This window comes from Grampus griseus (genome assembly GCF_964374135.1).
Source record: "Grampus griseus genome assembly, chromosome: 10".
In the NCBI taxonomy this organism is placed as follows: domain Eukaryota; kingdom Metazoa; phylum Chordata; class Mammalia; order Artiodactyla; family Delphinidae; genus Grampus; species Grampus griseus.
The window spans coordinates 98,923,651-98,936,452 of record NC_139004.1 but is presented as its reverse complement, the minus strand read 5'-3'; the positions used below and the strand labels follow the sequence as shown (position 1 = coordinate 98,936,452).

The window sequence follows — 12,802 nt, the reverse complement described above, 5'->3', positions numbered from 1 at the left end:
TGTTTTTAAGCTCTAACTATAGGAAAAACCAAATCAACTCATTGAAGAATCTCTGGGAAGTCTTTCTTCCCTCAAGGCCACCACCCAGACCTTTGCTCTTGAAGGGTCTGGAGAAAGGCACAGGTTCTGCTAAGTGGACACAGCAGCAGGGTGCTTCCACGATATTCAGGGAACATGAGCAGTCAGAAGGGACAGGAGCTTCAGATGCTTTCTCTACCCCAAACTCACTGCCCTTTGACTCCCAGAATCTTGCAAATAACTATAGTTGGAATTAAGGGGAAGAGGGAGGGGGCTGTAGCGAGAGGGACCGGCTATGTGGGAAAAAAAAAAAAGGCAGAAAAAAATTGATCGGCAGGGAACAGTCTTTTTAGTAGGAACTTAAGTCTGATGCCACCCTGAGCTCTGGCTAAGAAATAAGTTTCCAGGTACAAAAGGATAATAAGAAGCTTTAAAGGAATTGAGCTCTGGAGTGAAAATCCCCTCTCCTGACAACTTAAAATCAGTCTGAAATACACCAGAGGCACCAGAAGGACTCTAAGTCATCAGAGTATTATAAGCATTAACAAAAAACACATAGGGAAAGGAGACAATCTTTAAGTTATTTTTCAACCAACCTACGCAGCACCTGTCACAGACCATACAGGCACTTTCCAGCTTAAGCAATTTCTTATCTGTTCTTGGTGCTTTGAGGCAAAAGGATCATAATTGATTAACGCAGAGCTTGGAAAGTTTAGCTGCACAGAGAAAAGGGGCACTGAGTAAGGAGAAAAGGGTACAGAGAAAGAAGAATCTAGATTTTACATACAGCTCTACCTATTTCATGTAGTAACTCTAAGCAAACCACACTCTCTCTGAGCCTTGGTTTCCTAATCAAAACAGGCAACTATACCAACTTACCTCACAAGGTTAAGGTGACAATTAAATTAGATGATACATGCAAGTGGAAGTATATACTAAATTATAAAGTTTTACTTAAACATGTGACCTAATTACAGAATCACACATGCTACAGTTTCCTTCCAGGATGAAAGTTCAGTTCAGTGCATTTTTCAACCTGATCTGAGTGTGTAAGTAAGTCATCTGGTGGCTACAGGAAAACCAATCTCATCCCTCTTTGCCAAGTTTTTTCTTTTAAAGAGTAGACTTTTCATGTGGGTGTGGGGCAATAAAGAATGATTCTCTTTTTCCCCCAATCTTAATGCTAAAGCTGTACTATTGATTACTTAGGGTCAGAGAAGATTTTCTATTTTCCAGCTTCTTCTATGAAAATGCAAAAACCTGTGAAAAGGGATTGCCAACAGCCATTAACAACTCACACTGAGCAAAGATTAACTCAGCCTGATGAAAATAAAAAGCTAGGAAATAAGGATGCCAACAACAATCTGGCCAATTCCCAGGAACCTCTGGATTTCAAGAAGGTTCCAACCACCAACCACTAAAATTTCCCCCCAATTCCCATATTGCAGCATCTAAAAATCTCTCAGACTATTTCTTACACTGAAAAACAAGACCTCATGTCCCAATTTTGTTTTAGAAAATATGTTCACCTCTGGAATGGGTCCCAGGTCACAGGAGTCCATGGACACAGAGTGAAAGGCATCAGTGGGGGGAGAAGACACAGAAAAGTGAAAAAACAAAATTCACCAGTTCCACAGTTCTAACTAGAATCAGCAGCCCTGATACTAGGGAAAAACCTATTGTCTCCCCCAAATTTCTACTCCTAATTAACTAGAAAAACGGCCCATGACAAAACCTAAGAGGAAATTAAGTGGGGAATTCTTCCTCATATCTACTCTCAGTCCCACCTGTTGCTACAGTTTCAGTCCATATATATTTAAATCTGTTGTGTATGTTACAGTTTGCAATCTGACCTCACAACAATCCTATGAAGAAAGTAGGGCAGCTTTTATTACTCCAACTTTAAGGATGAGGAAACTGAGATTCAGGGAAGAATAGAAGCTTGCTATGGCTGAATTAAACCCAGACCTTCTGACTCCAAATCTCCTGTGCTGTCCAAAACACCACGATGTTTCTTGAGGTCTTCTGGTTCCAGTCTTGCCAGAGAAGATAAATACCAGTCCCATCCTTCCTGTGACCACCTTCCATGGCTCTGTTCACTGGCTTTTTGTGTCAAATCTAGCAGTTTCTGCAAGAGAATCCCAAGGTAGCACTAAAGGGAAATCATTAAACTAAACACTCATGGAAAACAAAGTTTAATAAATGGCTGGAAGAACTAACATTATTGTTCACTTAATACAAGCTTCCAACTAAATTAGCTCACCATCTAGCTCTATGGCACCTGCAACTCAGTCTAGGAAGCCCACAGCAAAGTACAGAAGATCCAAAGGCAGAGACCTGGGTGGGAGTCCTAACTCTGTCACTTCCTGAGTATGTGACCTTGGGTAACCTCCCCATCTTAATTCCTTCATATGTAAATGAAAATAACATTAATTACTGCCCCACAAATACTGTCGTATGGAGGATTAAATGAGACAATGGATGTGACAGTGCTCAAAGTATAAAGTTTCTACAAATAAGCCATCTCAAAAACATCTTCCCCCAAGACTGTTTCAAAACATTAGTAATCATTGTTTTCTAAACTATGTGCAACAAACTACTCCAAAACCAGAATGAAGGAATATTCATTTAGGCTTGCCCTATTTTTCAAAATTACTTTTAGTGTCACAGAAACCTGCCTACAAATGACTTTACTTGACTTGAAGGCTCCTATAAAGACTCATATGGTAAGCTGTTGCCTCCAAGTTGCTATGAAAATCTGCTTGTCATCGTGGAACTTTTATTGAACATTTCCCAGGTCCCAGTCACATTAGGCATTTTGAGAGTTTATGTCAATTGATTCTCATAAGAATGAGAAATACTTTATCTCCTCTTTATAGAGGAAGAAACAAGTTCACAAAAAACAAGAAACTGCTCGAGGTAAAACAGGTGTCCGTGTCGCTGAGGAAAAGAAACACCAAGGTGTTAAGTGGCAAGGAGAAATTTGGAACACTGTTACCTAGTGATTATAGAGCATGGTGGATAAGAGCGTGGTCTCAGAGCTGCACTACCTGGATTCAAATCCTGAATTCGCTATGCGTTTCTTCATTTGCAAAATTTGGTTAATAACAGTAATCTATTTCATAACTTAGTAAATCAGTTAATACATCTACTTAGAACACCTACCTAGCACATTGTATACTCGACACATTAGATATTATTGCCATCATTTCTCCCACCCCGCTTATCCAAACCTCTCTCCCTCTTTTCCCTGCCCTGAAACCTGTGTGCTGACTAGCCTAAAGCTCCCTTGCACACATTTTACTCACTGTTGTTTATGATTTTGCTCTTTCTCTTCCTTTTAACTGAAATGCCTCTCTCCTTCCTCACCAATCTAAATCTCACTCAGCCTTGAAAGCCTAGCTCAGACCTAGCCCCTTCTGTGAAATATTTTCTGACTTCACCAGCCCACAGTGATTTCTTCCTTCTCTGAACAAGTCTTTATACCGTCAAACGATCTAACCTTTAGAAATCACTTGACTTCTAAAGTGGTTTCTAAAGGACTCTGAAGATAAATGATTTAGCTCAAATCCCTAATTTTTGAAAGAGAAAAAGAGGCTTAAAGTGTTAAACTGCCTATGGTGACACAAAGTTACACGGCAGAGTAGAGGCTTGACCCAGATATTTTAAATGTTTGCGATGCTCTTTCCACTAGATAATGCTAATTTTGTCTTCCTTGAGATTCCCTACAAGTTCTCAAAAGTGAAACCATGTATTATATAATTGTCTGATTCCAAGTATTTCACTTTGTAGCCTTCATGGAAAGTAACACACTGGAGTTATTAGCTCTTTGCTAACTGATTAGCCGATCAATCTTTCACTGCTACCCTTTTGCCCCGCAGTTAAAATGTTAGTAAACATAGGACTCTCTAGAACTTAAATTCTCATCATCGGCTATTCCTCAGGGGGTGACAGGGACTGCAGAGGGAATTATATCCATATGTGTCACTGAGTCACATCACAGGGTCCAACAAGAACAACAAAAAACTCATTCTATATCACTGAAACCTGGAAGTGTAAAAGAAAACAGTCTTCAGCTGTGCTATTTTAATATTAGGGCCCTCTAAGGATTCAAGTCCACAATAGAGAAAGGGGACTTCAATTTCCCCCCACAAAGCCCAAGCCTCTTTTTGTAGGATTAAATCGGGCTAAAGTTACCGCATAAAGTTGTTAGACCCTTTGAGCGGAAAAATAGATGAGAGGTATATATCCTGGAAAGGGATTAAAGCTGTGCTTGGGAGGAATGGAATGGAAGAATGGTCCTAGACAGAAAGAAAAAAGAAAGGACAGACTCTAAAATCTGAGAAAGGCTCCAGTAAACAAAGACATCTTAGCGCCTAGGCTGAGAGAGGGGAAGAAGCAGAGAGCACAATAGCTGTTCTCCAGAAAGGAAGGAAGAGCAAGCGTGGGGTGTTCATGCACATCAGAAAAGGGCAAGCTGGAGAGCTTAATAGCTATTTAATATTTGGAAAGCGACTACTTTTATGAGTCTGTTTGTTCATCATTATGAAGATAAAATGAGACATTGGGTATGAATATGTTGTGCAAACTGTACAACACAGTGCACACGGCAGGGATCAGGAAATAAATGCTGTTAGCCAACACTTCAACATATGTATACAAAAGTTCTTAGAGCTATCAGGGAGACAGGAATTCAACCACAAGTCCACAATTCCCATTACTGAGTAGGAAACATACACAGTGGGCATTACAGGATTAGCCCCTTTTTTTCAGGATACCACATGGTAGCAACACTGTAAGAAAGGGGTACTGAATGGAGAGTACTCGAAGATGAGCTTTTCATCCAAGGACATGTTTAGCCATGTACTGACCTATGCCTCCCCTTCCAAAGATTTATAAGCATTACCACATAGAATAAATCATAGAGCTAAAGCTTTTGAAAGAAAATGGCACAAAAACTGTAACATGGGAATAATGTAGTGCTGTAAAGGATCTGAGAGAATGTTTCAATCCTCTCATTTGACAGAGTTTAGAAAATCAATCTCCAAAGAGGCAAAATGGTTTATCAAAGAATACACAGTGGCACATTTTTAATGGTACAAACATTTCTAACCATAACATCTTCATTCCTCTCTGCTCCCACAGCATCCTATGCATACTAATTACCATAGTGTACTAAAATCCTATTTAAACGTCTGTCGTCTCCCCTACTCGACTGGAAGATCCCAGGGGACAAGGCCTATGCCCAACTTAACCTTATATCCCCAGCACCTGGCTTGTGTTTAGATGCTCCACTGCACTGAACATATCCCCGTTAAAACTGTTTTGTAAATATGAGGGAAAGTAGGCAATTCTGGAAAACTTGCTAATTAGGCCTCCATTACATTTTGCTTAGCAAGATATTGAAAAGGCTAATGTTACCATAGACCTCAACTTGGGTACAGAAAGACAGTAAACAATCTTAGGCAGACAGGGACACTAAGGTAAAAATGGGTCCCTGAAAGCAAGGTCATCATAGTAGCACAGTCCTACTAACTTTATTATATTGTTGGAGTTTGATGACTAGGTCTCTAATTAAGAGTCTCCTTCAACCATTTTACAATGACCTTTGCTGAAACAACAATAACACAAATAAGACAGTGAAACTGCTAGTGGGGATATAGTGCAATATGCTCATGTGGTGCTTTTTTAAGCACTTACAACTCCACAGTGGCTCTTTAAAAGCAGCAGACACGGGCTTCCCTGGTGGCGCAGTGGTTGAGAGTCCGCCTGCCGATACAGGGGACACAGGTTCGTGCCCCGGTCCGGGAAGATCCCACATGCTGCGGAGCGGCTGGGCCCGTGAGCCATGGCTGCTGAGCCTGCGCGTCCAGAGCCTGTGCTCCGCAACGGGAGAGGCCACAACAGTGGGAGGCCCGCGTACAGCAAAAAAAAAAAAAAAAAAAAAGCAGCAGACAAAAACAGAATTTTCAAGGAGAAAAAAGGTTAAATTTAAAGAATCTACTCATAGAGCAACTTAAGAGTCAGAAGATGCGAATTCTGGTTTCCATTCTCTCACTAACTTCTTATTTGACCTTGGGCAAATTGTTCCTTTTCTCTGGGCTTAGAAGAAAGACTGAAATTCTAGATCCTAGTTCTGAGTAAATTTGAACAAGCCACTTTGCTTCTTCAGAACAAGATTTCCCCCATTTACGGGACTTCCCTGTTGGCACAGTCATTAAGAATCCACCTGCCAATGTAGGGGACACGGGTTCGAGCCCTGGTCCTGGAAGATCCCACATGCCGTGGAGCAACTAAGCCCCTGCACCACAACTACTGAGTCTGTGTGCCACAACTACTGAAGCCTGCACACCTACAGCCTGTGCTCCACAACATAAGAAGCCACCGCAATGAGAAGTCCGTGCACCGAAACAAAGAGTAGCCCACGCTCACCGCAACTAGAGAAAGCCCGCGCGCAGCAATGAACGCCCAACGCAGCCAAAAAAATAAATTTATTTTAAAAATGTCCCCCATTTATAAAGTAACCCGGATTACCTTCCAGCTTTAATAACCTAGAATTCTAAGCTATAAGCTACTGTTGCTATGAACAATGAAATTCAACGTAATCAGTATGTCTGTGTTAGAAACAGGACATGTAGATAAAATATTTGGCAGAGAGAAGCCTCAAACCTCACTGGAGCTTTCCCCCCAAGTTCAATTCAAATATTTTTCTAGAACTACACACAAGCACTGGTCCAGACTTCTGCGCTTCCCCTATTCTTAATGAAATGCCCAAAGACTGACCAGAAAAGAATGGGAACCGGCGCTTCCCAGATAATGCATCAACCGAGTCTCTTGGTTGTCTCCCTCTTTTCTACCAGTGCACTTTCCTTATACCATCCACTGTCTAGACTGAGCCAACCTATCTCTTTTGATTTAAATTCTTCAAGGCTCAGTTCAAATCTCACTATTTCCATGAAGCATTCCCTTCCCATTCTAACCCACATCCATCTCTCCCTCTTTTAAACGTCTACAGTACAATACATTGTTGTGGTAGGGATTAAATGATATTTCTAAAGAACTCGGTATCACATGTGACATATAGCAGTTGCTCAAAAAGTGATAGTACTTGGTGTTGTTGCCACATCTTTAGCACTAATCACATACCCTTTAGTTCAGTGCATCTTAAATTTAATGTGCATGTGAATCACCTGGAGATCTTATTCAAATGCAAAGTGTGATTCAGTAGGCGTCAGGTGGGACTCGATAATCTGCAGTTCAAAAAGCTCCTGGTTGATGCCTATTCTGCTGATCCAAGGACCATAGTTCAAATACAAAGAGAAGTTTTTAGTAAACTTTTTTTTAAATGTATTTATCTTGTCTATCCAGCCAGATGGAAAGATCTTAGAAGAGAGATACTATGTCTCATTTTTCTTAGCATATATACTCTATACAGAGGTGTGCAATAAACATCTGTGGACTTCTCAAATCTGCAATCTCTAGATACTCTAGATAATCTCTAGAATGCCTGTTATACCGATTTTCAAATTCAAACATTGAGACATTCGAGGTTGAAAAAGCTCACTTGATCACTGGAATTGGAATCACTGGAACAGAGGCAGGGGAGAATCTGAGAGAAAACTTACCTCATAACCAATGAGAAGGTAAAACACAGAAAAAACAACATATGCAAATGGACGCTTGTTCCTTGTTTAAGCACAAACATCGTTAAAATGCAATATTAACTGCACTTCTAATTTAGGTACGAACCTTGAAAGAAGACATGCATTTTCAGGCATATATATATATATATATATATATATTAGTAATAATTAACTAAAAAGGTATATAATGAGCTTGATATCACGTTTTAGTGGAACAGAAATATTTTTCAGTGATCCGTTAATGTGCAAATGTGCAATTAACCTAAAGAGCTCAGGCAACCAATGAAAACACATTTCAAGCAAAAGAAAGAGAGAAACATCCTCCGATTTTCCCATCAACCTGGTCAGTGATATGATCCCCAGATTCCATTGCCCCCAATTACACTACAGAAATTCAAAAGAATCTGCTGTGTATCAAGGCTGCTCTAAGACACTGCCTATTTTAAGCCCTCCTTTAAATCTCCAATTATTTAAATACTTGTTATAACCCTCCGTATTTTAGCATTCCATAATTCAAATGGGACCAATATTCTCAAATTTTACTCGGAGGCTATACTCTGACTTCCTATGCAAGCACCAGGAAAATAATATCAGGCATGTATGACACCTGCTCACAGAATACTATCTAGGTAGGTAAAACTGTGAGACAAATCTATTAAAATCAGTCTTTAGAGCAAAAAGCACCTTTTTAAGTCACTGAGCTTGTCATAAACAGGCATCTGCGCCTAAACTCATAGAGACCTTTCAATAAAGCCACTCACCAATACTTAACTGCGATGTTTTTAACAAATACAGACACCTTAAAAGAAGACAGACTCTGCAAAATTCTGAGAACTGCCATTAAGCACAGAAACACAGAAGCACAGAACTGCTGTCAAGCACTAGACTCAAACTGGGTTTATGAGTTTTAATAAATCAATGTTATTACTTTAGAGAAAATGAGAAAACAGTTGGGAGTCAGCCTACAGTAAAGTGGCTTCTATTTCTTCCATCCGAAGTCTAGTCTCCTGGGCAAGGCAAGTTCTGTGGTTCGTGCCAGGCAGGCAGTCTTCCTAGAGAATAATACTATCCAAGGAGAGTTTCAAGTCCCAAGCCACAGAAGCAGTTATAAACACATACCCATACAAATGAGTGTCTTCCTACCTGCGGGTACCTAACTAGTAATTACACCCAAAACAAATGCCTTCAACAGGAAAGGAGATCAGGACCACGTACAGGAGGGTCAAGATTCTTGCATAAAAAAAATGAAGCACCAATTTCATTCTCATTTCTCCCCTCCTTTTCCTGGTCTTTCTTCAAGACTCATGCTTTGTGAAGCTTTCTCCAATAACTCTGACCCTTACTCTCAATAACTCTAATCACACCATTTATTGAAAGCCTGAAACACCAGTCTCAACTAATTATTCTAGATTCCTTTTTGTTAACTGTTTTATGTTTTCATTTTGTCTCCCAAATTTGAGTGAGTTCTCTGTAAGGCCCATACACTGCCTAGCCCCTAGAGGGGGCCAATTATTAATATTGCTAATAATATAATAATAATAATGAGGCAATATAACATAATGGAGTGGCAAAAGTGGAGTCAAGTAGGCCTAAGTTCAAATTCTGGTTCTACCATTTGACTGTGAACACATTACTTACTTTCTCTAAGCCTCAGTTTGGTGGTGAAAATTCAGTAAGATATATATTAGTGCACCTAGTACAGGGTTTGGCATATAACAGATGCTCAATAAAGCTTAGCTACCTTCCCTTCCCACTTAATAAGCACTTGTTGATTTGAACTGAGTTAGAGTAATTCTCCTAGGGGACTGCCAATGGCACCATCATATACTCTCTTACCTTCCCCAGTACACTCTTGCGTGTGTCTGTGTCATTTCCTTACAAAGGTCCCTTCAGGTTTTCTACTCTGCTGTCCTAAGAAAAAGCCAACTACACAAGTCAGCAGGAGGGCATCTCCACATCTACATTTCACTTTTATCACAGCCACGCCAGCACTCTCTCCGTCGGGGTCTCCCAGTGAGAAAATGATAGAGAGAGAAAACCAGGGAAGCAGCCAGAAGAGGAAATGGAGATAAATAGCTCTGTGGTCCCTCTGTGCCTCCCTCTTGGGAGGAAAGACTTAGGTCTAGTCTCCAACCCCAACTCTTGTGAGGAGAGGAGAAAAAAACCCAAAAAACAAAAAAACCCTTGCCATGTTCCAGAAGAAAAAGCAACCCCTTTTCCTCACCTCTTCACTTCTTCAAGCCCTTCACCAGTCAATTCCACTATCACCGCCCACCCTAACCATCCCCTGGGTCAACTTCCTCCTCCATAAAACAGAGCCTCTTTTAACTAATTTGTCTTAAACAGACCTCATTCATGCTTTTATCGACCAGAGGTCACATATTCCCTCAGCCTTCAGCATTCCAAGTTGGAATATCCCTTAAAACAACAAAAAAGAAATTTTTAAGTTTCCCATCTTCTGCATTAAGGCACATCTCTTTATTTGCGTCCCTTTAATGATCCAGAATATTTAATGATCCAGAATACCTCGGTCATCATCCTTCCAGCTGGAAAAAGTAACATCACTTCCACCCCAAAACACATACCCACCCCCCAAAATGTTTTTTTAATCCACAAATTGGAGATTTGGGAAAATACAAGAATATTTGGGGCTGCAGAAAATACAAGAATTGTATTATTCTTAAACGAGTTCACCATGCTGCACGGGAACAAGTCCATGTACACCTGGCTCCCACCAGCCTTAATCGGACCAGGTGAAAAAATACCCCCTCGCCCTCTCGCTTCCCCGTCCCCAACTACCCATTTCCATTCCTGATTCGCCCCGGGGCCCATAAGGCAGAACCTTTCTTGTTGGCCTTCACGTTCCTCGGGGGATCTGGGACCCTTTTCACGTCAGCTTTGATGTATCGAGGCAGAAAAGTCTGTTCCCTCCACCCCTCCCTCAAAAAAAAAAAAAAAAAACTCTATTTCTTAAGACTCTTCCCTGTTGGATAAAGTAGCTCCAGCATTTGTGTGTTGGGGGGATTTGAGTCAACTGAGGGACTATTTTACCGCAGGCTTCACCTTTCCAGGCTGACCAGTGCCTCCCCCCGCCCTCGACACACACACGCTCGCTGGACCCCCTCTCCTCGCGGCGGGACCCCAGACCCTCGTTTTCGTTGCTCTGACACCTCGCTGGGAGCCGGAGCATCCTCGGAGCGGCCCCGAGCCCCGGGCGGCGCCGGCCGGGCACCTACCAGTCGGTGTGCGGCTCGTCGACGACCAGCAGCACCTTGGCCTTCCTGGCGGCGGCGGGCGCGGGCGCGGGCGCGTCCACCAGCCCGGCCGAGGCTGCCGTTTGCTTCACCGCCTGGGAGAGCGAGCTGAAGAAGCTGCTGCCCACCGACGGCGCCGGGGCGGGCTGCGGCGCGGGCTGCGGCGCGGGCGCCGGGGCGGGCGGCGGCCTCCGCTCGGGGCCCGGCGAGGCGACCGGGGGCGCAGACGAGGCCGAGGCCGCGCCCGGGCCGGGGGGCGGCGGCGGCGGCGGCTGCTGGGGCTCCGGCCGCTGCAGGTCAGTCATGTAGCCATTGGGCAGGTTGGCGATGAAGCTGCTGTCGGACAGTCGGCGCCGCAGGAAGTTCATCATCTGGCTTGAAGGGCTGAGGGCGCGCGGGGCGGCGGAGCCGGGAGGCGCGGAGGGCGAGACGGAAGCGGCGGCGGGGGCTGAGGCGGCTGAGGCGGTAGAGGCTCGGTCCGCGGCGCGCAAGCCAAGCAGACAGCCGCGGCCAACTGGGCCGGGCGGGCGGGGAGGTGCGAGGTTCAGCGCCAGGGAGAGGGCGGAGCCGGGGGCGGGGGCACAGGTTGCCCCGCCCCGCGCCGCAGAGCCGGCGCCGCCCCAGACTCGCAGCCTGTGCAGCCGGCTGTGAGCAGCGGGCCTTCGGGGCCTGGGGACACGCGGTCTGGGGAGGACCAGGCCTCCTGAGACCTGAGCGCGGCTCTCTGGGGAGGGCGTGGAAGCTAGTCCTGCTCCCCAAGAATAGGGACAAGAGAGCTCAGAGCCCCTACCACCTTTTTGACTGGGGGAGAAAAGAACCGTGTCCGGGAAACTGTCCCCACTCCCTCTGAAGGAAAGAAAAGTTTCAACCTCCCCACCCTGAGGTGTGAACGAAGCCATTCCCCTCGCGCGCGCGGACATGCGCACACACACACACACACACACACCCTATAGTGAGATGAAAAAGAACTATCCCTTCCTCAATGCTGGGAGAGAAAGACATCCCCCCCTACCCTAAGGTGACAAGACAAGACCTAGTGGGGAAGCGAAGGGTCGTCTCCTCTACTTTGGGGAGAAAGGGGGTGGGACGCAGACCCTCTCCACCTGTCTTGGAAGGATGTGTGGGATGCGCTTTCAGCACCTGAACCTTAGGGATGGCTCACCTCAGAGCACCTACTCCTCTCCCCCATCTCTTGCACAAGAGAGAGGAAACATGTGTAAGTCTGGAGATCCCCCCATGCAGGACCCCTGAGTGGGATATCTAAGGTTCTGCCACCCCTTCTGCGTTCTTGCTTACAGGCATTGGTGTATCCTATGTAGTAACAAGAAGGTCACCTCTTTAAGATCTTTCTGTTTGTTTTTTCCAGTTCATTCATTGGCCAGATCTGCCTCGACCTCCATGAAGGCTTTCTGATTACCACCTTCCCATGGGCACTCCCTGAATCTTGTATGCCCCATGAACCTTTGTTTTCACCTCTCAGGAGATATACTTTTAATCCCTATGTTGAATTGCAGCAGGACTCAGCAGATATACCTTACATTCAGACCACTCTGCGTGATACGTGACCTTGGGCAAATCAGCCCTCTGAGCCTCTTTTCCTGAGCCAGTTAAAGGAGATAACACTTTTCAAAGTCGTTACACAGAGTAAGTGAGAGCATGTATGTAAAGCACCTGGCAAACAGTAGGCATTCTAGTAGTGGTGGCAAGATTCTTATACTTTTTTTTTTTTTTTTTTTTTTTTGCCGTACGCGGGCCTCTCACTGTTGTGGTCTCTCCCGTTGCAGAGCACAAGCTCCGGACACGCAGGCCCAGTGGCCATGGCTCACGGGCCCAGCCGCTCCGTGGCATGTGGGATCTTCCCGGACCGGGGCACGAACCCATGTCCCC

General features: G+C 44.2%; 1 protein-coding gene across 1 annotated transcript in view; it reads right to left on the bottom strand.

Annotated features, from left to right (window-relative positions):
• Positions 1-11,286, bottom strand: part of SYN2 (synapsin II) — a gene marked incomplete at its 5' end in the record, with an annotated part of 152,173 nt that extends 140,887 nt beyond the window's left edge. The window contains one exon of the mRNA XM_082663729.1: positions 10,898-11,286. Coding sequence (XP_082519855.1) covers positions 10,898-11,286 — 389 coding nt within the window. The remainder of the gene's footprint in view (positions 1-10,897) is intronic.
• Between the last annotated feature and the right edge of the window lie 1,516 nt (positions 11,287-12,802).